General features: G+C 39.3%; 1 protein-coding gene and 1 long non-coding RNA gene across 2 annotated transcripts in view; both read left to right on the top strand.

Moving 5' to 3' along the window:
* The window catches only part of LOC141988988 (uncharacterized), a 79204-nt gene extending 77640 nt beyond the window's left edge, over nt 1-1564 (top strand). The window contains exon 3 of the long non-coding RNA XR_012639882.1: nt 1507-1564. This is a non-coding gene — a long non-coding RNA (uncharacterized LOC141988988). The remainder of the gene's footprint in view (nt 1-1506) is intronic.
* A 12838-nt stretch (nt 1565-14402) lies between these two features.
* The window catches only part of LUZP2 (leucine zipper protein 2), a 443808-nt gene continuing 432593 nt past the window's right edge, over nt 14403-25617 (top strand). Inside the window, 1 exon segment of the mRNA XM_074955173.1 lies at nt 14403-14458. Coding sequence (XP_074811274.1) covers nt 14418-14458 — 41 coding nt within the window. The 5' untranslated portion in view covers nt 14403-14417.

Below are 25617 nucleotides of genomic sequence, written 5' to 3'. Positions count from 1 at the left end.
ATGTGTTCAGGCTCTCTTTATATTCTCTTGCACCATTTATCACTACGGGTGCTGATGGCTAAAGCTAAAGGGTCAGATTCACCTCTGTTGGCACAGAAGGTTCATTTTTCAATTCTCTGCGCCAGTGATAGTCCCTGTGCCCCAAGGTGGATTCACCTCTGGGGGGAACACAGGCAATGTTTTCATAATCACCCTCCCACTTGGAGGACAGTGGCAATTTTCACTAAGCATTCCATGGAAGCCCAGCCAAGATGAGGGTGCGGTAAACATGTGCTGAATAAGAGCATCCCCTTGTCTACTTTAGCCATTCCCCTTACTTGGGGAATCCACCATTTACTGCCCTGCCAGTCTGAGGGTCAGTTGACAACTAGAGTGAGGCCACCTTGCATAACCACAGCCTGCTATGGCAGACTTTGTCACCTTTGATCATGCACCCTGTTTCAGGCTGGAACAAGTCCATGCTCTAATAAGGAGTGAATTTACTCCACGGGCTCTAGAGCAGAATGCCCCATTTAAAGTGGAATCCTAAATGGTGTCTCTGCCCATCTTCACCTTCTGTGGTAAATGGGAGTGGTCAGCATCAAGGTCAATAAATATTCCTCCCCCCCCCCCTTTTTTTTTTTGAGGTCATAGATGATGCACAGGAAATGACTCTGGCAGACCTCCAGATAATACTTAGTGATGTGCTCTCATGTTCTGCACCTGTTTTGAAGACAAGTCTTTGTTTTACTGGAAGCCAGCAATAGCGAACTTTGGATTTTGTGTCTGAGTTTGAACATGCAGGAGCAGCAGAGGATTGACTGCTTCCTTTTCTTCTGGCTGAACTGTTGTTTTCTGCCAGGCGTGTCCTGCCTCTAACTGTATTCCCTGCTGTTGCGCCTGCATTTTTTTAAAATAACAAGGAGAACCTGCAGTGGTACCATCAAACATTTTACTTTCTGTATGGTAGACAGAGTTGGCTTTAATTAAAACAGTGAAATTTCCAGGAAGGACTAAAAATAAAGAAAATTACTACCTTATAAGACGAGACCTCAGTGTAGAATAAAGGACAGAATTGGAAAATGATTTCTGAGAAATCCAGGATTAGTCTGGGGATTGGAGAGAATAGTGATGGGATCAGTGTGCATCATCAAGCTCCTGAATGGATATGATGACTTCAAACTGAAATCAGTTTTAATTTTTCAGTACTTCAGTGCCTAAAGACCCCAACTGTGATAGAGACTCCATTACTCTCAGTGTTGTTCAATGCTCCTGAGGGAATTCTGCACCAAAAAATTGAAAATTCTGAACAAAATTCTGCATCTTCCTGTGATCTGAAGCCAGAAAATGTTGCTTTCAAAGTAATGAAATTAGCTTCTATTAGTCTTGTTCTGTTTTGGGTAGATTGGCTGACACTCCAATGTCTTATCAGATAATTATATTTTATTTAACCACAAACATAACTTTTAAAGAATTATTACCATGTGCTTCCCTCGGATAATAGCATGCATATAATTCTTGTTGTAGATGATGGGAGTCAATGACAGCCATTCAACTGATGTCAGTGGGCTGTGGATCAGACCGAGGTAGGAAGACACTCTCACAAAAAGAAGTTCCAGTACTGAGCTGCAAACAGTATATCTATGCTGCACCTGGGTGTGAGCATCCCAGTTTGAACAGACAAATTTGTGTCAGTGGAGCTCACTCTAGGACGCTGAAAATAGTTGTCAATGCTGTAGCACTGGCTGAGTCTCAGTCTAGCCATCTCAAGCTCAGACCTACTCTAAACCCTGGGTCCAACCTCAGGCAGCTATCCTGAGTCTCTGCTGGTGCTATCCACACTGCTATTTTTAGCACGTTAGTTTGAGCCCTGTTAGCATGAGTCTGTCTACCCAGGCTGGGAGGTTCACCCCCAGCTGCAATGTTGACATCCACTTAGAGATTTAGAAACGTACAGCTTCCCTGCCACAAAGATGACCCCTTGAATTAAGCAACCCGAATTGCCTTACTGTAACCTCTAGTTGCCTTAAATGGATCATTACTAGAGCTGACTGGGAATTTTTGGACTGATTTTTTTCACAATTGTAACTGTTCACAGGAAATGGTTTTGACTAATTTCTCATTTTGGGGGAAAAAAAATGGAAAAAAGTTACAACATAGTCAAAATATCCCACTTTAGTCTAAAAGTTTAGAAGTCTCAAATTTTCCCAGTACAAGAAAACCATTCCCTAACCAGCTCTAATCATTACAACAGGCAGTTTATATTTCATCTTTCCTAGAGTTGATCCCAAGGAGCAAAATTCAGACTCAGAGCTGGCTGTTAAACATCTCAAAATTCAGAGTCTTGGTCTGCCTCAGGGTAGCCAGCTATGAAACTGGGGGTTGGATTCTGAGCCCTCCTCCCATTAAAATTCCACATCACTGAGATATGGGGTTTTAATTTTAGATAGCCTTGTTTTTACCTCAGTAAATGTGAGTATTGCTGAAAACACATGCACATTTCTGCTTATTACTTTCATGCTGCTAATCATAGGCTGGCAGTTGATTAGAGTGCAGTGAATAATTAAGTTTCTGTCTGAATGGCCAAATCAAAAAATCCCAAAACAATTTAGTTTCAGTTCAACCTGAAATGTAATTTTTGTGTGTGTGGCTTTTCTTGCTAAAATGAAAAGCCTGAATGTTTCATTTTGAGTCAAATGAAGTATTTTTTTATATGAAATGAAACAATTCATATCGGTTTTCAGTGTTTTACCCTTGGACATTTAAACAAAAAAAGCTAGTTAAATTTAGAAATTCAATATTTCAGTTAGAAGATGTCAAAAATGAAACTATTTTGACTATTTAAAAAAACATTGTTTTCAGACAAACCTATTAACTGAATTTGATCCAAATTAACAAATTGTTTTGATCAACAAAATGTTGTTTAATAAACATTTGAAAAAATGTGCTTGTCTTGAATCTTGATCATATATGTAAGATTGTGCTGCTGATCATATTCCTGTAATTGATCACATGTGTACAAGTCCTATCAAGACCATGTGGCCAAGTAAACAACTGGTATCTACATTTTGAATATTGGTTCCCCCTTATCTTTTGTGATTCTCATATTTACATGTGGTGGGACTATTTTCTGTTCAGTTCCTTCAGCATGTTTCCCTAAATTGCATCAACCAGAAAAGTCAGTGCTGTCACACAGAAAATATTCTAACAAATTAAATAAATAAACGTAGCTGGCTCCACCCTGTTAATGTTGTTGCATGGCTTTGAATCCATCATTTTGCATCATCTAACTGGGTTGAGCCATGCAGCTTGAAGGAGTAAATAACTCTCTGCTTTTCAGTTTCAAGAAAATATCTGACAAGTCCTTGTAAGAACAATGTTCTGCAATGCTGAGAATAATTTGCTGCTTTGTTTCTAGCCAGTGCTCAAAATCTAACAACAGATTTCTAAGTTGTGTGACTAATAGTTCCCACAGAGCAACTTTATATTCTGGGATGAATCTGCATTCTTTTATGTAGAGCAAAATAAAAAATAAATTAAGACTTTTTTTTGCTTGTATTCTTTCCTGTATCTCCTTAACTTGACCAAACAAGGTCCACTGAATTCAGTGGGGCTATTCACCTGCATAAAGTTACTCACATGCATAAAGATTTGCAAAGTCCAGGCATATGTCTATATTTTTCTTTATTATTGATTATAATTTTTGGCAATGTGGATACTTAAAAAATGTAAAACTGTAGAGGAACACCCTAAGATTCTTATGTTCTTTTAATTAACTTTTTTTTTTTTGCATACTGCAATGGGTTCATCAATTTGTAGTCTTTAAAGCCAGGAGGGACCTTTATAATCATCTAGTTGGACCTCTTGCACAGAACCTCACCAAGTAATTCCTGCATGAAGCCTATAACTTCTTTTTCCAGTTATAGCATATCTTCTAGAAATAATCCAAACTTCATTTAAAGACTTCAAAAATGGAGAATCCACCACATCCCTTGGTAAATGGCAATTGTTAATTACCCTCACTGTTAAAAATGTACACCTTATTTCTAATCTGAATTTGTCTATCTCCAGCTTCCAACCATTGTATCTCATGCCCATTCCTTCTAGATGAAAAAGCTGTCTACTATCAAAACTATCTTTCCCATTTAGGTGCTTCCAGACATTGACCAAGTAATCTCTTAACCTTCTATTGGATAATCTAATAGATCCAGCTTCACTCATCTCTCACTATAAAACATGTTTTTCAGACCTTGAATCATTCTTGTAGCTGCTTTCAGAATCCTTTCCAATTTTTCAATTTTCTTCTGAGGCAGTTTACATATGAGGATGGATTGTTAAAGCATCTTTTTTTTTTTTTTTTTTGGCTACAGTAGCTCCTCACGCCTGAAATTCAGAGCAGTTTGCAGGCACGTCACTAGCATGAATCCAAATGACAAAGTACATTAGAACTATTGTTTACATTGAGAAATTGGTGAATCCAAATCAGAAGAGAACCATAATAATTTTTCACTACTCTGTTTATGAAATCAATCTGAGTAGACTCTAGAAAATAAATGTCACAGCTGTTTGTTTTTTCCTGGTTATTTCGTATCAAGATCTGGTTCCTGCTGTCATCCCATACTGATTTCACACTTCTTTTGAAATTTATAGGAAAACTGTTTACAAAAAAGGAAATACTGCCTGCCATTTTATCTGGCACTGCCTGTTACTTGGCAGTGTCTGAGTACAAGATCAACTTTACACATATTTTTCTATATTTTTTTTGTTGCTAATGTAGTGAGTAATTCACTCATCTATGACAGATCCCATCTTTATTCTTTTATGAAGGATCCTTAGGGACTTGCTATTCTTCCTAGATAAAGAAAGATGATCTCCTTTCAGATTGGAGAACAATGTATCATAACTTACATGTATATGGATGGTTCACATATCCATATAGAATACATTAATTTCAGTTGTACAGCAGCCAGAAATTCTCTTTATAATATTATTTATACACCATATACTGTACCCTGATGTTCACTAGGTTACTCATACAATCACTAACTTTTTTGGTGAAAACTGAAATAAATAAGGCATTTAACACTTTATCCATTGCTGTGTTTTCTGTCATTGTTTTTCCTCCTTGTCCCTGGTCGTCCTCTTGTATGTGTAAAATGCTTTCTTGTCACCCTGTATATCCCTAGCTAGTTTAACCTCATTTTGTGACTTGGCCTTTCTCATTTTGCCCCTACATGCTTGAGGTATTTTTTTTTTATATTCATCCTTTGTAATTTGACCTAGTTTCCACTTCTTGTATGCTTCCTTGAGTTTCAGATAATTGACAATCTCTTGGTTAAGCCAGGGTGTCCTCTTATCATACTTCCTATCTTTCCTACTCATTGTATAGTTTGTTCTTCTGCCCTTAATAATGTCTCTCTAAAAAAAAATCTGCTAACTCTTCTGAACTCTTTTTTTCCACCTTAGACTTGCTTCCCATGGGATCATGCCTGCTAATTCTCTGAGTTTGCTAAAGTTTGCCTTCTTGAAGTCCATTGTCTTTATTTTCCTCCTTACCATTCCTTAGACCAGGGGTGAAAGTAGAAATAGGGACTTACCAGTAGGGGGCTGGGTTGGGGCCAGCTCTGACCCCTGGAAGGGGCGGGGCCTCGGGCAGAAGGGGCGGGGATGGGGGGGTCAGAGCCAGCCCCGGCCCACCTTGTACCGGCAAGTGCCCTTCCCCTTCCCCGCCGGGGTAGCAGTGGCAGCCGGGGGCGCTGGGAGCCCCAGCCCCTTTAAATTGCCACCTGGGGAAGCTGGGCCGCCTCTACCACCCCGGGCCCTTTAAATAGCCCCCGGAGCCCTGGGGTAGCGGTGGCGGGGCTCCGACGGCTATTTAAAGGGCCTGGGGCCGCTGCCACTACCCCAGGGTTCCAGCAGTGGGACTCTGGTGGCAATTTAAAGGGCCTGGGGCTCCAGCTGCTGAGCCCCAGGCCCTTTAAATTGCCACCTGGGGAAGCTGGGCCACCCCGGTATGGCGCACTGGCTCTTGCCGGTATACCGTACTGGCTTACTTTCACCTCTGCCTTAGACTCACAAATGCCAGCATTTCATGATCACTTTCGTGCAAGCTGCCTTCCAGCTTCAGATTTTCAGCTAGTTTCTCCCTGTTTGTCAGAATCAAATTCATAACTGCATGTTCCCTAGTCATTTTCTCCACCTTTTGTAATAAAATGTTGTCTCCAATGTATTCCAAGGACTTGTTGGATAATCTGTGCTATTATTTTCCCAAGATGTCTGGGTAGTTGAGGTCGCCATCACCACCAAGTACTATGTTTTGGATAATTTTATTAGTAGTAATACATTCATGACAATTTACACCAGCTGAGGCTCCTGGCCCTGAAATATAACAGTTCTTTTGTATAGGTGCAGGATCTTATCTGAGTCTTTTTATAGCCTTTGTGGGGTGGGGGCTGGTTCTTTTCCCTCTGAAGTCAATGGCAGAACTCCCATTGACACCCAAGAGAACAGTAATTGCTGTTAGTACATATTAATAACTAGTTCGTATTTATTTCTAAACATGGAGGTCCCAGTGGTCCTGCATCCCCATTGCTACTGGTAACAACCATAAAAATACATGTTTAATTTTTATCCACACTGTATCATTTAAACAGGTGATGATACAATGATGTGATCTGAATGATAACATGAGCCTCAGCGAAGGTGGATGATATCTAGGAGGCAGGTAGATGATCTTCATAGATGGTCTGAAAACTCTGTTTTGGCGGAATGTAAAACATTGAGCAACAGAATGTTGTCATGCTATATCTGAGTGTGCAGATGATTCCTTGATTTATTTACATTGATACCGCAGTTAATTTGCCTCCAGCATACTGAAAAATGATATCTGGTTTAGCTTTAAAAGTGTGCCTTTTTAAAACACTTTATTTATGCATTTAAGTGTAATCAACAAGCTTGAAATCAAAAGATTTAATCTCCACTCACACACAAATGTAATGAATATTTTTTCCAAGCATAAAACTATCCTACCTATAAAGTCTTGAACTTAAAAAGGGTATAAAGATCATTTTAAAAGTCACATGTAATAAGAGGAGAAAACAGATACCATACCCTAAAGCAGCGTGGGCAAACTTTTTGGCCCAAGGGCTACATTGGGGTGCGGAACTGCAGGGAAGGCTGTGCCTCCCCAAACAGCCTGGCCCCCACTCCCTATCCAACCGCTCCCTGACTGCCCCCCAGAACCCCCTGCCCCTTATCCAACCCCCCAGCCTCCTTACCATGCCGCTCAGAGCAGCATGTCTGGGAGCTGGGCTGGAGCCAGACACACTGCCCTGCTTGAGCGCGCTGCCCCGCTGCCCAGAGCGTGGCAGCATGGCTGGAGGGGAGGGGGGACAGCAGGGGAGGGGCTAGCCTCCCAGGCCAGGAGCTCAGGGGCTGGACAGGACAGTTCTGTGGGCCAGATGTGGCCCATGGGCCGTAGTTTGCTCACCTCTGCCCTAAAGTCTCTGTGAAAGAGATTTCTTTTTCAAAAACATCTTGGGCACAGTCAGGCTACAGTTACAGGTGCTAACAGCTTCTCTCACCGCCAATTTACAAGAAACATTCCAATAAACTGGGAGAGAAAAAGAGAACTGTATATTAGAGGCGGCACAGACAATTCTGACAAAATAGAGTCCTTAGACTATCAGTAGAGGATATTTGTCTCGCTCTAAGTTCCATATGAACGTTATCCTTCCCCTTTGAGGCTAGGACTTGTCCTTCACCATGCTGTTTAAAGATGTTTTTCTGAGATTTACAAAACACACAAAATGTGGCAGGAAAAAATACTGCACTACTCAGCATCTAACTTTTTAAATTGAGGATTTAAGCATCAGAAACTCTAGTGAAAGGATAACCTGTCCTGAGCAACACTGATATGAATGTGTCACCTAACAGATACTTAGGAGGAGTTAGAAGCTTCAACTGAGGTCAGAGATGCCCTGTTTTAGGACCTATACAAACATAGTAAGAGTCAGTCCCTGCCCTGGAGACCTTCGACCTAATTAGATATCATAAACAAAGGGTGAGAATGTTCTTTCTTCTACACAACAATAATACAATGGGGTCTGATTCTTCCTGCTGCTATGGCCCTTTAATGCTGCTTCTCCTCGGGATGCTGTAACTTGCACTGGAGGACCTGTGCAACACTGAACAACATTAGGATTGAGGGACTCCTTTCTCCTTGCTGAACTTCACATTTTTTCAGTTGTAGACAAGGATTTTGGCCTTAACTTCCCTTGACTGGGATCAATTGGGATAAAAATACTGTTACTCCTTTTGGCCTGATTGGATAGACAAAAACTGGGAGGTCTTGCATGTTGGTCCAGTTAAGAGAAGAAATGGGGGATGGAGCTGGTACCTTTTGATGCAATCCTCCTGATTTACAAAGAGTGTACAGAGTCCTGGCTCCCTGAAAACAGGAGGAACCAAACAGGGGGTAGTGACTTTGCTTGAAGTCATAAGCCTATTTCTGCCAGCACCACACGGAGCTTGTCCTGGCTGTGTCTAGCACTTCCTTCTCTGCCTGCCTGTTTTTTTCTCTACACATCCTAATCCAAAACAATACCCATGGCAGCCCTCCACCCACATAATTCTAATTCCTGGGCAGACTTGCATCTTCCTTTGCTTTAGGTGGAGACTGCTATAAAGGAGCCTGTTTCTTACAGGTATCTTTGTTATACCAATAAATAAAAACCAGCAGGATCTTATTAAAGGGGAAAAGTAAAATGCCACATTTATTGTGAATACAGAAAGAATCATAGTAAGCAGTTAGTTATAGCTATAACATTCCATTCAATTTCATATTTAGTCACACATTCATTCATATACACACACACAGAGGTTCTACGAGGTTGTTATCATAGTTACCAGTCTTAGAGTTACTCATGCCAAGCCACTGGCCATGTGGCCTGGATATGAGGAGGGAGCAGGGCCTTGTCAGATGCTCATCTGATGCTCCTGGAAGTTAGTTTGCAGAATCAGACCCCAAAGTTCTCACTTTTTAGAGTCCATTTTTATAGGAATTTCTTCCTATGCCAGTCTATGGGAATTGCTTCATCATGCTGTTGCTGAATCAATCAGCAGATGGCACATTCCTGACGGCTCTGTGCTCCCAGATGTTATCTTGTTCTTTGGTTCTCCCATTCTTGAGGCTGTTGGGTGGATTCCAGTCTGCCCTCCGGGGGTCCTCTGGTTGTTTCCACTTGACGCCTTCTTCAGCGGATGGACACTGGATTCTTAGGCTGGCACCTTCCTGATCATTCATTTATTATTCACACCAAGCATCCATCCACATACATCCTCTATCTCTATTTTAATCACAATTGTTAACAAAGTGAGATAAATACAAGAAAAGGGCAGGGAGTCTCTGTGTGCTGTTTCTGTTGTTACAAAGTATTGCTTAGAGAACAGACTCTGTCTTAGGATGTACTAACACAATTAGCAGCTTGCAAGTTTCACACAGAGAGGGAGAGAAACAGTACCAAAAACCAATAGACCTCTTAACTAGTAATAGCTTGGAATTTAAACTATGGGGAATCAAACTCATTTGTGATTTTAATACAGAACTTCTTTAGTATGATCCAACATCTTGAATGAACAGTGGCAGTTTCATTCACCAGCTTCAATTATGTTTTGCCCAGCCTTCAATGATACTGTCTCACTAAGGCATTGTGGCATTCGATTAGTTATTTTTTGTAAATAGTTTGACATGCGTAGATGATGATTCCCTCCATTTCTCCAGTACTTATCAGAATTAGGCTATGTCTACACTACGGACCTCACAGCAGCACAGCTGTACTGCTGTAAGGTTGCCTGTGTACCTGCTCTATGCTGGCAGGAGAGCTGTCTCCTGCTGGCATAATGAAACCACCCCCAACGAGTCGTGTTAGCTATGTTGGTGGGAGACCGTCCATAGCACTGGCCACACTCTTGCTTTTTTCTGTGAAACTTATGTTGGTCAGTGCGGGTGGGTTTTATTCAAACTCCTGACTGACAAGGTTTGCCAACCAAAGTGGTAGTGTAGACAAGGCCTTAGAAATCTTTCACAGAATGCATATATAGACTTCATAAAAGAAGAAAGATGGGCAAAATCAAAAGCAGGGATGGATCAAATTGGTCTCTCATTTTACTTGAAATCTCTAACTTCACCAGGAAAGAATAGGGGTTTCGATAAATGGTTCAGATTAGGGCCCAACTCTAGAGAACAGGCAGAAATTTCCACCTTGCCGCCTTTGTTTCCTAATCTTTCACTGCTTGGTTCTTTATATCAGCAGAGGATTGGCAAAGGAAAGTTCTGCTCTGCATATCCTCTCTCTCCGACACATCCCCTTATGCCAGAACTCTTTGGTGGGCCTGCAGAGGAGATGGCTTAGCTGCCTCTACTACTGCCTCTTATGTCATGGCAGGGTTCCTCAGAATAGGGCAGATCCCCTGCTGAGCATCTGTAGCTGTAGTGCATTCACTTTGTGTGGCCTGAGTGGTGTAAAGTGAACATAGCACACTGGAGAATCAAACCCATCATAGTTAGTACAAAAATGCATACAAACAGCTTCTCCTTCACATACCTCCCTAGACTTGAATTTGAGCCGTACAGTTCCCCTGCTGCAGCTGATTAGCCATAATAAATCACATTGTCATTAATTTGTTTATAGCCTAATTTATTATGGGCTTGAGCCAACACTCATTTAAGTCAACAGAAAACATCCTGTTAACTTGAATGAGAGTTGGATTTGGCCCTATGTGATTTTAATACAAGAGTCACAAGCTGTTTATGTGACCCCTGAAGTGTTCTTAAAATCAAAAGACTTCAAGATAATTCACTACAAGTGAATTTATTTTTCAATGATATATTTATTAGCTTTGGCTGGATATGATAGCTGTTTCTTCACTGTATCATCATGGAATGCATATGTGCTTCAGTAACAGTGTCACTGAAATTATTGCTCTGGTTCAGGAGACAACCATTCCAAACTTCCCTTTCCCTGTATGATTTCAGCATTTTAATAATTTCAAAGGAGGACATGGGAAGAATATAAACAGGATAATGGGGAAACACATGGAAGAGCACAGAGTGCACAAACACAGAGCACAGGAATTATCCTAATTTTCAATGGAAAGGGCAAGACAGCAAGTCCGTGTATTTTTAACTTCCCCAAATTTATCCATAAGTTGTTAATTTGCTGTTCACATTTGCTTTTTCTCCCTTTCAGCTATATTCCGAGCATTTTCCCAGTACTTAACAATTAGTCTTTTGGCAATCATGCTATAGTTTGGGTGTTGTGTTGTTTTTTTTTTTTTAATGCAAATACTTCCTGTGAGTTCCTCATTCCTGAAAGATCATCAAGATCCCCAACCACACAAAAAAATTGTCACAAGTTATACCAATGGCAGCTGACATTCCCCATTACACAGTACATAATACATCCTAACCCCGGGACGTCTAATATTCTACCTTCCTATAACCCTAATAGGGTTAGATCTTGATGCTAAAATTCACACATTTTGTACTCAAGAACTGAGATTGTTCTTGGAATTTGTGAAGGAGCACAAAAGGGGGAACTTCTTGCCCCCTTTCTTCCCTTCCACTCTGCCCCCTTCACTTCCACTCTGGGTTAAGCACAATCTAGACCTTAGCGCCTTGTCCTGCTGATTTACACACAATCTTGTGGGGAAAACAATTTAGAAGCCTTCTTATTTTGACTTACTGTATCTTCTTTACATTAGGAAAATGTTATTTTATGATTGTTTAACTTAATTTTAAATAAAATATCAAATCTCTCACTTTTAATAAAAGCAGTATTTTTCTGCATATGGGATCATAGTAAAAGTTTTGATTTGGACTTCTCTAGCATTTCCCATGTCAGGATCTCAGAGTCCTCTTAAAAACATTAATGAATATGGGCTAGGTCCTACAAGGTAGGGAATACTTCAACCCTGATCCAAAGCGGTCTGTCGCCATTACAAGAGCACTCAAGATTGTGCTTAAATTCCATTTTAGTTAATGGGACTGCTAGCATGCTTAAAGTTGAGGACATGTTTAAATACTTTGCCTCATCAGGGCTAAAATGCACAGCAACTTGTAGGATCAAGACCGTAATCCTCTAGTGTGAAATATTATAAACCCTATCCTGTTCAAGGGCAAATAGGGGCCCAGGGAGGTTAAGTGATTTGTCCAAGCTCACACAGCAAATCAGTGACAGAATCAGGAATAGACCCCACAAGTCCCAACGCTTACAATCACTAGATACATTGTACAAAAAGGTAGGGATTTATATCTTTTTTTTTTTCAGATTAAATGGCCTCCTACAGTTTAGCTTGGGGAGAGTTTATGTTTCTAATAAGAAAGGGAGAGAAGAGAAGGAAAATGTAATTGAAATGGGAGAAACATCCCTCCTTCTTAGTGATTATAGTGCTGGGAATGGGAGGCCATCAGCAACTGTGTGGTAAACCTCGTACATAGCAGCTTCATGATACAGGATAAGGAGAAAAAAGATGTAATACTGTCCTAAAATACTCATGATATTTGATAGGTACTGTATAATATAAAAAAATCCATTGCAATATCAACTATTCAGACAGTTGTCATAAACCTGCATTGTACTTATAAGAAAAGGATGTTCTTTTTAATTTACTAAGAGGAAATATTATTTAATCTACAATTCCCTTCATCGAGAACATTGGCTATGGCCCTCACACATGCATTTTTATTAGCCACGCTTCCTTGTGGCATCTATAGCTCAGAACTTTCATCTTCGTATCCAAAGAAAAAAATCAGGCCTGTGTAATACATGTGTAATTTTATATGCTGCAGTTCTCACTAATTCTCAAAACACAAAGCTCAGAGTATAGGTCTATACATGTATAGTGGCTTAACAAGAGGGACTTTTTTCACTGATGTTGACATAAACATAATTTTTGTTATCTGATTAATCAAATACAACAACATATTCCAAAGTATTTTTGGAATAAAGCAAAAGTGATTTGCAGTGAAAATCGCGGACCTGATGTGAGATGGCAAAAGGTCTGAATTTAACGGCCCTGATTGTCCATTCCATTATAGCAGTGTTTTTTCAGCTGTGCAACTCCACTGACGTTAGTGGAATCAGAGTGACTTAAAACTGGAATAATGGAGTGGAAAATCAGAACCAGTATTTCCAGAACCCTTAGAAGACATTCCACAGTTCCTGAGCTGAGTAAGAAAAGTGAAAGAAAGTTGTATGGCAAGAGAACACGTGGTTCAGTGCCCATGTAGGTTTTAAAGGGACCATCTCAAAGATCTATAAGCCAGATCAATAACTGCTTTACAAATAAGTAATGTAAATGTTATTCCCTGGACTGTTCTCAACTAATAGGTAATGCCTATGTTTTTGTGTTCCCAAGATTTTTCAGACTTCTATCAAAAAGGAAATCACTATTAATTATTTTGGCCAGAGGTAATATTTTACTAAGCCCAAATACAATGAACATGTAAAATGCAGAATTTAGAATGGACAGAAATTATACATTGGTTATGTTGGATTTTGCATTTTTATTGTTCTTTTTTTAATGACCCAATAGCAATAAAGATATGGACTAAGTATCTCACCATCAGAAGCTTTTGAATAAAGAGTGAGGCATTTTTTCCAACTAGAACATAGATTCCACTGTCTGTAAAAGGGATACAAGCCTAATACATCTGATTTGGCTCCAAAAGGCCTTAAACTCAGTTGTATTCTTTAACAGCGTTGTTATTTAGCCTCCTGGAATTATAATTAAATATCTCCCAGAACTCATAGGGGTTGCCATCTGCCTTCTAACATTTACTTGAATTTAAATGTACCATATTCCAAAAGTGAATAAATGAGAATCAGTCCAGCAGCACTTATAGCACCTTGGAGATAGAGAATTTAAAAGAGGAAAAAGCAGTTGAACGTCATCGACATACAGTTGAAGTAGAAACTCAAAGACTTTGCACCTGTTGATTAAGTGGTAGCATATAGATAAGAAACAATATCAAGCAGTTGAGGGACCATGGAACACACCAGAGCTGAGATGATAGACACACACTGGGCCTGATTCTTCTCTCACTTACATTGGTCTCAAATGGGATAATTCAAATAAAGTCAGTGAGTCAGATCAGGGTAAAATCAATGTGAGAGGAGTTTCAGATCCACTGGCAGTCAGAAGCAATGAATGTTTAACCAACCTGTTAGTTACAAATGTTGTACATTTCCTCTTCAGCAGATGTCCATGGAGTCAGAAGCAACAGCAAGACCTAAAAGAATCAACATGGCGATTGATTTTGAATTGCAACAAAGAAACTGTAATTAACATCCAAATCAGAGCAGCTTCAGTACTGAGACAAGATTCAAAGGGCTCATACAATAAATTCAGAGTAAGGGGAAGGCAAGTCTATGTAAATGGATAAAACTCAGAACTGCTATCTGGTGAGAACGGAAAGGTAAGGTTTTATAAAGATCATTTCCAGCACTTTATAAATATAATTCAGACAGCGAGGAAATAACCAGGGCAGGAACTCAGCTACAAACATGTTTAGATAAGAGACTGGATGGAAGAAGGTTCCAGGAAGGAGACTCTGTAGAACAGAGAACAGATCATCCCTTTCAGCTGTATTATCATAGGAAAGATCTGAGGAGAAGCAGCATGAGCAGAAATATGGGACCAAATTTGCAGCTTGTATAAATTGATGTAGTTTCATTGAAGCTGCAACTACCCTGCTTTACTCTAGCTGAAGATCTGGCCAGTTGTGCTCCCTGTACCTTTGGCTCTGTCCAAATCCTCATTTTATTCTGCTTCCTAGATGATCTCTAGGCTCTCAGTTGGATCTCTAGGCGGTCTCAGTTATTTGTTCTCCCTCCAGCAACTGCTTTGGTTGCGGGATGGGTGGGGACTGAAAACTAAAGAGCATCAATGGACATTTTTCTTGAGCGGAGAATGCAGGATTTGTCTCTAAATTAATATGAATGATGGCAGTTTTCTGTTAGTACACTGCACAAACACTCCTCCAGAAATAGGAGATAAAGGGAAAAAAAATCTAAGCATTGGTGATTAAAATAAATAGGGGACTGATATGCTCAGTTTGAAGCCAAAAGGCCTGATGCATCATCATGTTATTCCAGTTTTGTATTGTGTAGTTCCATTTACATCAATGTAGCTACATTGCTTAAAACCGTGTAACATGATGGAGAATCAGACCCAATGTCCTGAATTCCGCTCAGCATGTCACTTTAACATACTCCTGGAGACACACATTCTTTCTTGTCTTTCTGTTTTTAATCTCATTGGGTGAAATCTTGAAATTCTTACAGTTTTTATCTAGTGAACACTCTTTTAAGGACTTCGGTACAGGAACCCTAGAGAAAGTGCTTCATCTATTTCTCCAGGCAATCTGAGGTATAGGGCTTGTGAATGTTTCTGACTCCAGGATATAAGCCACAAGTGTAACTGAAAGCAAAATTGGAACAACAAATAGCCCAGCCTGCTGAGCAGGAAAAAAAAAACCAACAAGATGTGCATTTAAAAATAATTCACTCTCACTATTAAAATAATTAGTTTGTATTTACGTGATGGTGCTTGTATCCACAGGCCTCTGAGTAGTAAGAAAATTCAAATCATATATTTCAAAAAGACAGCATAGTCCAGCAAGCAGATCCCAGAACTGGCATAAAAAATAGCCTTTATTAACGTACCCATGCACACAATAAATAAAGACTCCAAAGGCAAACAAAAATGTATAAACCAGACTCTGCCACCCCCCAAGGGGGAAGTACATCACTCCTTAAGCCTGGAATAAGAAGCAGAGCAAAAAAGCTCCTGTCCTGATTCTGATCTTGCTGCCGAGGGGAAACAACACGCATCAGCTCTGTACCTGGCACAAATTGCTTCAGCAGCAGCCAGAGGGAAAAGCCAAAGCTTTACGTCAGCAGCAAATTACAACTCATCCCATCCAAACTCATCTACCCAGGGAGGGAGTATCAGGTGGCAGTGCCCTCTTCATCTAGTGGACTGGTAATTAGCATTGGGGTACACTGTGCAGGTACACAAAGAGTGAAGAAAGGGGCTCCTTATTCCCTCATGCTTATGTGCAGGCACGTAGGCCAAGTTAGAATCTAGCCCAAAATCTTTAGTGTCAGCTGGAAAGGGAGGAAAAGGGTCTCTGTTATATTTTGGCTTTTATTAAGGAGGAGAGCACTGCAACACTATAGCAAAGGATGGTCACTTATATTTTTAGGGCTTTGGGTATTGAAAAAAGCACAGGTTGCTGAGTGTGGCCATCATAGAAACTCGGAGGAAGTATTTATGCTACTCTTTTCTAATGCAGCTGCCGTCGGAGTGGCATTTAATGCTAGCCCCAAGTGGAGCACAGTGCAATGATACAGTCCAGAGGTCACAAACAAAGCAATTCCAGAGTGGCACCATTTCACAAAATACATTCAATAAAGTCAGTCGTAGAGGCTTTAATGATATAGCACTTGATGTCCATAGCAATTACTTTAAAAAGTAGCAGATGAGTGATAATACCACAGGAGATTGCTAAAGCCAGTCAGAGAAGCAGTACCCTGTATACGATGAAGAACATTTAATGAACAAGATATCAAAGAGACAGGTTTCTTGCTGCTTCCATGGTCCATACAAAGCAGATGTGAATTTTTACAGAATTATGTAGATGAACTGATCTCAGTGCTTCCTTCGCCCACTTGCCCACCCACTCCTCGCCTGGCTTTGAGCTCCGTCAGGCTGATTTAAGATACTAAGGCTGAAGGGCACAACCTCATAGCCTCCATTAAATAACAAGGGCAGTAGGCAGAGCTCTGGAACTAACAGATACAGTATCCTAATCAGCAGGTGAGTAAATGTGTAAAATCAATTATCTCCAAGGCATCCAGTGTTATAGCTGAGCAAATCATTCAAAATTAAAAATGGTATGGTAAATTTCTGTTTGTGGAATGTCTGTGAGCAGGTCACAATTTTCTTTAATGTAGTTAGTTGAAATTCTGTGTGTATGTGTGTGTGCATGCTAATTTCATTTACTGAATGGCTAGCTATTTGTTACTTAGCTTAGAAAGTGTATATGTACACTACTGACCTGCAATATCATAAATGAATAGCCACAAGCAACTCCATTCCTTTCTAATCTTTACATTTTTATTCCCTCAAGGAATGGTAGGAACTTTCCGAACCTCCAGTTTTTCTACCAGGAGTGTTAGCAAACATAATCTGCTAATACCAGGTCCAAATCTAAAGAAAGTTTCTCTCAGAAATACAGGGCCAAATTCAGACTTGGTGTTAGCAAGTACAACTCCACTGATTTCAATGATTCTGCACCCAATTATGACAAGTCTGTAGCCTAAGGGGAGTAAAGGAATGTACTATAGGTACCAACATTTATCCAAAGTTTTCCATTATCCAAATATATTAGTCTATAGAAACATAATTTATGAAAAAAGTTACTTTATTATACTTTGTATAAGATGAAATAAATATAATAAATGCATGAAAGCTATTGTATAGAAACTTCAGAGTAGGCCATGTTATATATATCCATTTGTAAAGAAGTGTGTATGTTAACATTCCCTGTAGAAAGACTGGAGGTTAGGAAAGTTCCTGCCATTCCTTGAGGGAATGCAAATGTAAAGATTAGAAAGGAGTTGCTTGTGGCTATTCATTTATGATATTGCAGGTCAGTAGTATACAGGACTTTCATTTCTTCATCTGTATTTCAGGAATATGCTGTACCACAGAATACACATTAACTTTGCTAGAGGAGGAAAAATGAGTAAATAGTAATAGTGCAAGGTTTCTTCACTACATCTAAAATGCAGGACCAGATCCTCAGACCTTGTAAATCTACAAAGAGCCACTAAATCAAAGGAGCTAATTTACGCCAGTTGACAATCTGTGAAATGCACTGTGAACCGATTAACAATAAAACATTATATTAGAGAACTAAAATGAATAAAACAATGCTGTAGTCTTTTCTCATTCAGTACAGAATACGTGTATTTGATATTTTCCCACAAAAACTGCTATCAGCAAAAATGCAACTTAGGCCAGACTTTTCCAGAATTCCTGGCATGAGACTTCTAGGTATATTTTATATCTAAAGAATTTAATTTGAAAGGGAAAAGATGCACATGAACATGTTGTGTTGAGCATGTTTGTTCTGTTTATTATATATTTTTGCATAGGTTGGGTTGATGAGAGTTAATGTGTTAGGAAGTTCATTGCTGGACATCTGGGTCAAAAAGATTACATCAAAAACAACACCTGCAGTGATACGCCGTGCTCCTGCCAGATCTCACAAACTGAGAATGGGAGATTTCCAAGGAAAACCTGCATGAATGGTGTTTGACAATTTAGTACATGGAGATCTCTCCTTCTGAGACTCTACTGAACCAACGACCCAGAAAGGTGTTTGGGAACACTGTGCTGCAGGTGGTACTGCTTTTCAGACGAGACATAAAATGAAGTCTTGGCCATTTGTGGTCTTTAAAGATCCCATGGTTCTTTTCTTAAAAGTTGGGATGTTAATCCTGGTGTACTGGCCAAATTCCAGCTGTGGTTATTACCTACGTTTCCCTTGCACTTGCAACAATATTACCCCAGTGAAACGCATCAAGTCATAGTCAGAAGGAGTCAACAGAAAGCAAGCCAAGAAGACATGATTACTGACATTATGAACTGATATTAATTGTTTAGTCAGTGTCACTGTTCAGTTTTTTTATTAACTTCTATGTTTATTTGAATATCTGCTTTACTTTATATTTAAGTTCACTTACTTATATGTATTCAGGTGCTGATTTGCTGAACCAAATTAAGTAGCACAGCAAGGAAAGATAATAGAATTATCTCATTTTAAAAATATAGCTAACAGTTTTCATGATGCATCTTATGTAGTCTGAAGGGGGAAAAAGGGCCCAATTGTATTTGTAGATTAATTTTTTTTTAAGGGAGCTGAAAACTGCAGGGTAGAGGTCTGGAAATATGAATTCATTGTTTTATATTGTATGGACTCCATCATATACATTCTTATCTGATTTGTCTGAGACATTTTTCTTTTCAAAGGCAACATTTTAGGGCTTTTTTCAACCACAGTTCAACTTTCATGTTTTACTTTTATGGGAAGCTTATTTCAAACATGTCTCCAAGGCAGAAGAAATATTTTTATTATTATTATTTTGGTTAAAAAAATATACTCTTTTACATACAGTAGTTGCTCTTGCAAACATTTCTATATCTATGTGTAAAATACTTTCCAGCACTCAGACTAATGTCAGGGAGTTATGAGGCAGAGTGATAATTTTCAGACTTGTTACTTTAAAATATTCTTGTTTGTGGCATTTGGATGCAAAAGCTAGCAGGCATATTTTACAGAGTCAGCAAGCATCTTTAATTATCTAACATTGCAGGCATATTTTAACCTTAGAGAAAATAGCTTTAATTATGCTCTGTTCCCAGTGCTGTGGGCCTAACCAGTTTGGAAAGGGCTTCTTTAAAAGATCGTTTTAGAGCAGCAGCCGTGTTAGTCTGTATCCACAAAAAGAAAAGGAGTACTTGTGGCACCTTAGAGACTAACCAATTTATTTGAGCATAAGCTTTCGTGAGCTACAGCATCCGATGAAGTGAGCTGTAGCTCACAAAAGCTTATGCTTAAATAAATTTGTTAGTCTCTAAGGTGCCACAAGTCCTCCTTTTTAAAAAAAGATGGGTTATTTCTAGGGCACATTTTCTGAGCTGTTATAAAGTGATTTTTTTAAAAAAATCTTGCCTATATGTACAGTACTCAAAATGAAGTGGAATGACTTTGGCTCCTATTTTGCAATAGAGATAGGGGGCCAAAATCATCCCTGGCATGTCTCCATTGGAAATGAATGATATTGTACACCTGGTTGGTCCAAGCTATTTTTTTAACACAGCATGCTTCCAATTCCTACTGAAACAACAGATGCCTCTTAAGGGGAATCTGGATATATGTGGGATTTGGAGGGGTTCACTGGAATCTCTCAACTCATACACAGTTGGGAAAAGACAGCAAATATTATATTACTGTAATATTATAGAGTCTGCTAGATCCCTTCATGATGAAATTTGGAAATGCCACAGTCTCTTCAAGGGGCATTCTGTGGGTAGCCTGAGGTTTGGGACCTCCCTGGAAAAACAGCTCCTGTGGGAGCTATTCTGTCCAGACACTGGTAAGGAGGCTTCTGTGATGATGCCCCTTACCTCAGGAAGATACTCCCAATAACCATGATTTAAGGGTGAAACCCAGGACAACCCCTTCCCCCATGCAGTTTTCCCTCGGTAAGTTATTCTTACAAACAGGTAGAAGGAGCCATTTAGGTCATCAGTATATACACACCTTAGACATCAAGGAGGATGGGGCTCCAGTGGATGGGGCAGTGGGCTGAATGCTATTCCTGACTCTGCTACTGATTTGTGTAATTTTGGGTGTCATTTAATCTCTGTGTACCTAAATTTCCCCATCTGCAATGTGGGATTAATAATTTAACTTTCTTTACACAGTGTTTTAAGATTGAGAGCTGTAAGGTATTATATAAGTATTAATTATTATGTCACTGCTGAAGTTAAACCTAAATGTTACTTGCCCTCCTCTTAGTTCTACTCTCTATTTCAGGGGTAATGATTAGCACTAAACAGTCTCACTAGTAAATGGAAGAAGACTGGCTCTTATAAGGTGTGGCTTTATTTGAAGGTGGTTTGTTGAAAAAGCAATTGACTTGGACCAAAACTCAGACTGACCTCTTGTGAATTTTGAAAGAGTTGCTTAATTTTTTTCACCATGTAATTATCATTTTCACACATGTGTTGTTGCTTTTGCACTTCTTGGATCCTTGTGAGCGTGGAGCTTGTTCCTCTGAAACATAGAGGACAAGGCTGGAATTTTCAATGGCAAATATTGGAATTAGGTGTCCAATTCCCACTGAAAATCAATGAGCGTTGGGCACCTCACCCCCTTAGGCTCCTTTGAGAATCCCAGCCTAAATTTGCAGCCCTAAAAGCTTTGGAGCTAAACTTTTGGATGCTTATCCAAATGGAACTCCCAAACATTTTGAGGTTCAGGAGTTCCAAAATTTTAATTTGAGATAGGCCCAAGCAGCAAAACTCAGATTTTCATCTGAATCTCTAACACCTGAAAATTTTCAGATCCAGTTTTGGCTCAACCATTATAAAGATGAGGCCAAATTGCAACATTCACATCCATATCCAAATTCTAAAATTTGAATGCATACAAAGTTTGTGGAGGAATAAGTTAGAATCTGTTTGTTTTAAATAATTTCCAATTAAAATTAATCTTCTGATATATTTTGGAAGAATACATTTATCTCTGTGCTTTTATCTAGTAGTACTTTTCTCCTTCATAAAATTAGGAAATAGAAAGTCCAGCTCTTTCAGCTTTGTATTCACATTGTAAAATATTCTGCCAGATAACACTTACGTGTACAGAGAAATTCCTGATCTAGGTATAACACCGTTTCATGTTATCTGATGCTAAGCATGCAGAAATTTTATGTTCCAGTAGAACATTACATAACAAATATTTGTTTCACAGTGATGGTAGAGGGATAGATTTTGTGTAGTGCTTATACCTGAAAGACTAACCATTCTCTATCACATGTACTCTTGATATGGGTCCAATTCTTCAGCTGTTTCACAGACAGCCTTCCAAGTGAAAGCTATACGATTTCTGTAGGCATTGGTGACAGACTCAGGCCTAAAGTGATTTCCTTTTATGTAGCAGTAGCTATATCTATGAGATTATGGTGGAGCAGTGTTTAAACATCTGAGATGAACATGGAGTGTTATGTTATGATATTTAAAGCATGATACATGAAAAACAAAGCCATTAGCCTCACTAAAATGTTCCACAGACAAATGGAGATATTGAAGTTACAGTTGATCTAGTAAAGAGCTGTCTTATACAAGCATTGATATATTTCTGTAAAAGCACAGACACAGTTTACTTTCTCATAAAGAGCATACTGTCTTTGTGTATTTGGATCATCAGTCACCCGTCACCCATAACCACATAAACCAATCCATTGAACAGAACTGCCTCCCATTAACACGCATACCTATGCTGTGGTTGGGCCCTAAAAGCACCCTCTGTAAAAATGCAGTTGATCAGAATTAAACAATTAAGAAAATGGGGACACTTGCAGCCTGATTAACAACTTTGACTACACATGATTAGAAATTGGCTGAAGGCATTTCTAAAAAAATCATTAATTTGAATTAAAATATATGATCATCTAGTGAGTGTGACTTGCTCCATAACACAGGCTATAGAACTTCCCCAAAATAATTCCTAGAACAGATCTTTCAGAAAAAAAAAATCTAATCCTGATTTAAAAATTATCAGCTAGAATGAAGAGCCCATTATTAAACATTTGCTTCCCACTTAAGTACTTATAGACTGTAATCGAGTCACCCCTTAACCTTCTCTTTGTTACGATAAATCGATTGATCTTTTTAAGTCTATCACTTTAAAGCATGTTTTCCAGTCTTATAGTCAATCTTGTGGCTTTTCTCTGAACCCTCTGAAATTTTTCAAAATCCTTTAATTGTGGACACCTGAACTGGACAGAGTATTACAAGCAGCAGTCACAGCAGTGCCAAATACTGAAGTAAAATAACTTCTATACTTCTACTTGAGATCCCCCTGTTTATGCATCCAAGGCACTCACATTAGCACTTTTGGCCAGTCACACTGGATGCTCATGTTCAGCTGATTATCCACCATGACCCAAAATCTTTTTCAGTCACTGCATCCAGGATCGAGTCCACTATCATATAAGTATGACCTGTATTGTCTGTTCCCAGGTGTTTATATTTACATTTAGCTATATTAAAACTCATATTGTTTTGCTTGTTCCCAGTTTGCTACATCATCCAGATCACTCTGTGTCAGTGGTCTGTCCACTGCTTTATTTACTACTCTCCCAATTTTTGTGTCACCCGCAAACTTTATCAACGATAATTTTATATTTTCTTGTCACCCGCTCTTTTAATACTTGTGTCAGCAAATAATTTGTACTGACAACAATTTGGTTTATTTTTAGTAAATACTTAAGAGACTAGCCAACAAAGTGTATTTTAATGACAATAAAGTTTAACTACTCTGTTTGCTTTGCACTAATATACAGCTCATCTTGCAATCAGGTAATTACATGAGCTAACAGCCAGTTCTGGTGATATGTGCATGCAGTTACCTATTTTCTTAAATTGCATGGACAATTGTGGTAATTGTGCATGTAAACAAGAAGTATATTGTGTGCACACAATAGTTTGCCTAAATTCAACTGTTCATCTGAAGAAGCAAACAGACATTTCATAAGGGCATCTAAAATAAATTATTTGGCTTGGTCTGCACGAGAAAAGCTTTGCCAGTGTAGCAATACTGGTACAGCTATTCCAGAAAAACCTTCCTAATGTGGACACAGCTTGTGGCATCTGAAACATGCTGCTCCTGGTATAGCATATACAGGTTCCCCAAGTAAAATAAACTATGCCTGCAAAAGCACTTTTATGCTGGTATAACTGTGTCTCAATTAGGGCTTTTGCCAGTATAGAAATATTATTAAAAATCACACCCCTAACTGATATTACTATACCAGCAAAAGTTTGTAATGTAGACCAGACATTTGAGCCAGGTTCTCAGCTGGGGTAACTTCAAGTTTCACTAGCTGAGTATCTAGCCCTAAACCTTGGATTTAGACCTCTTATTGAATGTTTGATCCTTGCATCTTGTTTCTTGACTACAGTGGAGCTATGCTGATTTACACCATCTGAGATCTGGCCCTTTGCCTTCACATAATATACCATATATAAGTCAGTGTATTAACATCACCAATGTCTTTCCTTCTAGAGACAACACACGAGAATGGCAGGCAAATGTTATACATTGGCAAATTGTTTTCTAAATAGCTCTGAGAGCATTTTGAAATATTTTTATTATTGTTTAAAGAAATGTGGAGGGTGTAAGAAAAAACTTCATATGCTCAAATATATAGGGACCATCCCTGTATTAACATAAGGAACATTTCCCACAAATCAGTGCTACCCAAAAATAGAGTTAAGTGAATAGCTGATTGAATAATATACTCAGTACATTTAGCTTTGCAAAATACCCAAGAGTAGTTCATGAGTTCCTTCTGTTTAAGCATTTTCTATTTTTTTCCTTCATCTTATTTTTTGTATTTGTGGATTGATCACTGTAAATATTTGTTACTATTCATTCAAAACTCAAGCTCTACTGTTCAGTTATGCTTGGTCACATAACATATGATGTTTCTGTGACTTAACTGAATGAATGTAACTCTTATTATTGTCATTTTTGGCAGAAAGTTGCAGTTTAGGGAGAGGTAGCAGATAAGCAAGATGAGGGAATTTTAGAAATTTTTAAACCTATTCTTTACTGAGCCACACAGGCCTCTCCTGCATTATCTGGCCTGATCCCATAGCTAAGCTGAGACGTTCTGTTTCTAGATCATTCCTAGAAAAAATAGGTTTGGGATGGGACTGTATAAATCCCACACTGTGACAGAAGGAATTAAGGACCAGTTCTGGGCCCAAGTGATTCCACCCCGCCACACCTGCAGAGCCAGCTGCAGCTGGAGGAAGGGCTTAAAAGGAAGCCAGACAGCTCAGAAGGGAGGCAAATCTATCCTGAGAGCTCCTGAGTAAGGGCACAGCAGAAGTTCTTACTTCAAGAGCAGGGCTTGTGAGGGGTATCTACTTTAGGCCCTGGGGAGGAGATCTAGGGCCTAAGAGCTGGGAGGAGCCTGGGGAGAGGAGTCCTGAACTAGGAGCCTGACAGGGGACAGGAGCTGATCACAGACTGCCTGAAACCCTAGTAAAGAGAGTGTGTGAACCTACCAAAAACTCTTTTTTGTGGAGGGAGCATAAACTTCCTTTCTCTCCCCCTGCCCCTGCCCCCCCCTTGGAAAGAAGGAGAAGATAGAGACTTTGTAAGCCCCAAGTAAAGGGTTTGTCATCAACATGGCCAGAGGTGGGCAGAAGAACATTTCTGTTAGTTGGACTCTTGGCAAACTCAATTGGTGATCCAGTTGGAGGGTCAAGTCACTACCAACTGAAAGATGTTAAGAGTGATTGATTGCTGTTGAGGGATGCCACAGAAAGGGGCACTACCAGTAAGGCCAGCCCCCATCACAAGGTTACTATAAGTTTTACTTGATAGGTCATGTGTTGAAATTTAAACTTTCTCATTGCAATGACACAAGGCAAATACATGTACGTGCATGGTCTTAGTTACAAATGTGGTAGCTAGATCCTGTATGGCTTCTTTAACTGTCCCTGTGGGTTGGCACTGGGGAAGGAGTTCTCCTGCTGTGTCCCAACTGAATAAGACAGACACTTCTAGTGTGAATACTGGACTATGTAGGTTTTATTTGCTTTGTAGGAGGCTTCATGTTCACTTATCATTCAGCAGTTCCCATAATGTGAATACCAAAGGTGGACAGGCACAGCCAAAGTGAACTAATATTAAAATTTGATTAAATGCTTGTAGAAAATGCTGGTCTTCTCCCAGCTCTGATGGAAAGAGACTAGACTTTCACA

This window comes from Natator depressus, chromosome 6 (genome assembly GCF_965152275.1).
Source record: "Natator depressus isolate rNatDep1 chromosome 6, rNatDep2.hap1, whole genome shotgun sequence".
In the NCBI taxonomy this organism is placed as follows: Eukaryota; Metazoa; Chordata; order Testudines; family Cheloniidae; genus Natator; species Natator depressus.
The sequence above is the reverse complement of the archived record's forward strand: the minus strand, read 5'-3'. Positions and strand labels throughout refer to the sequence as shown.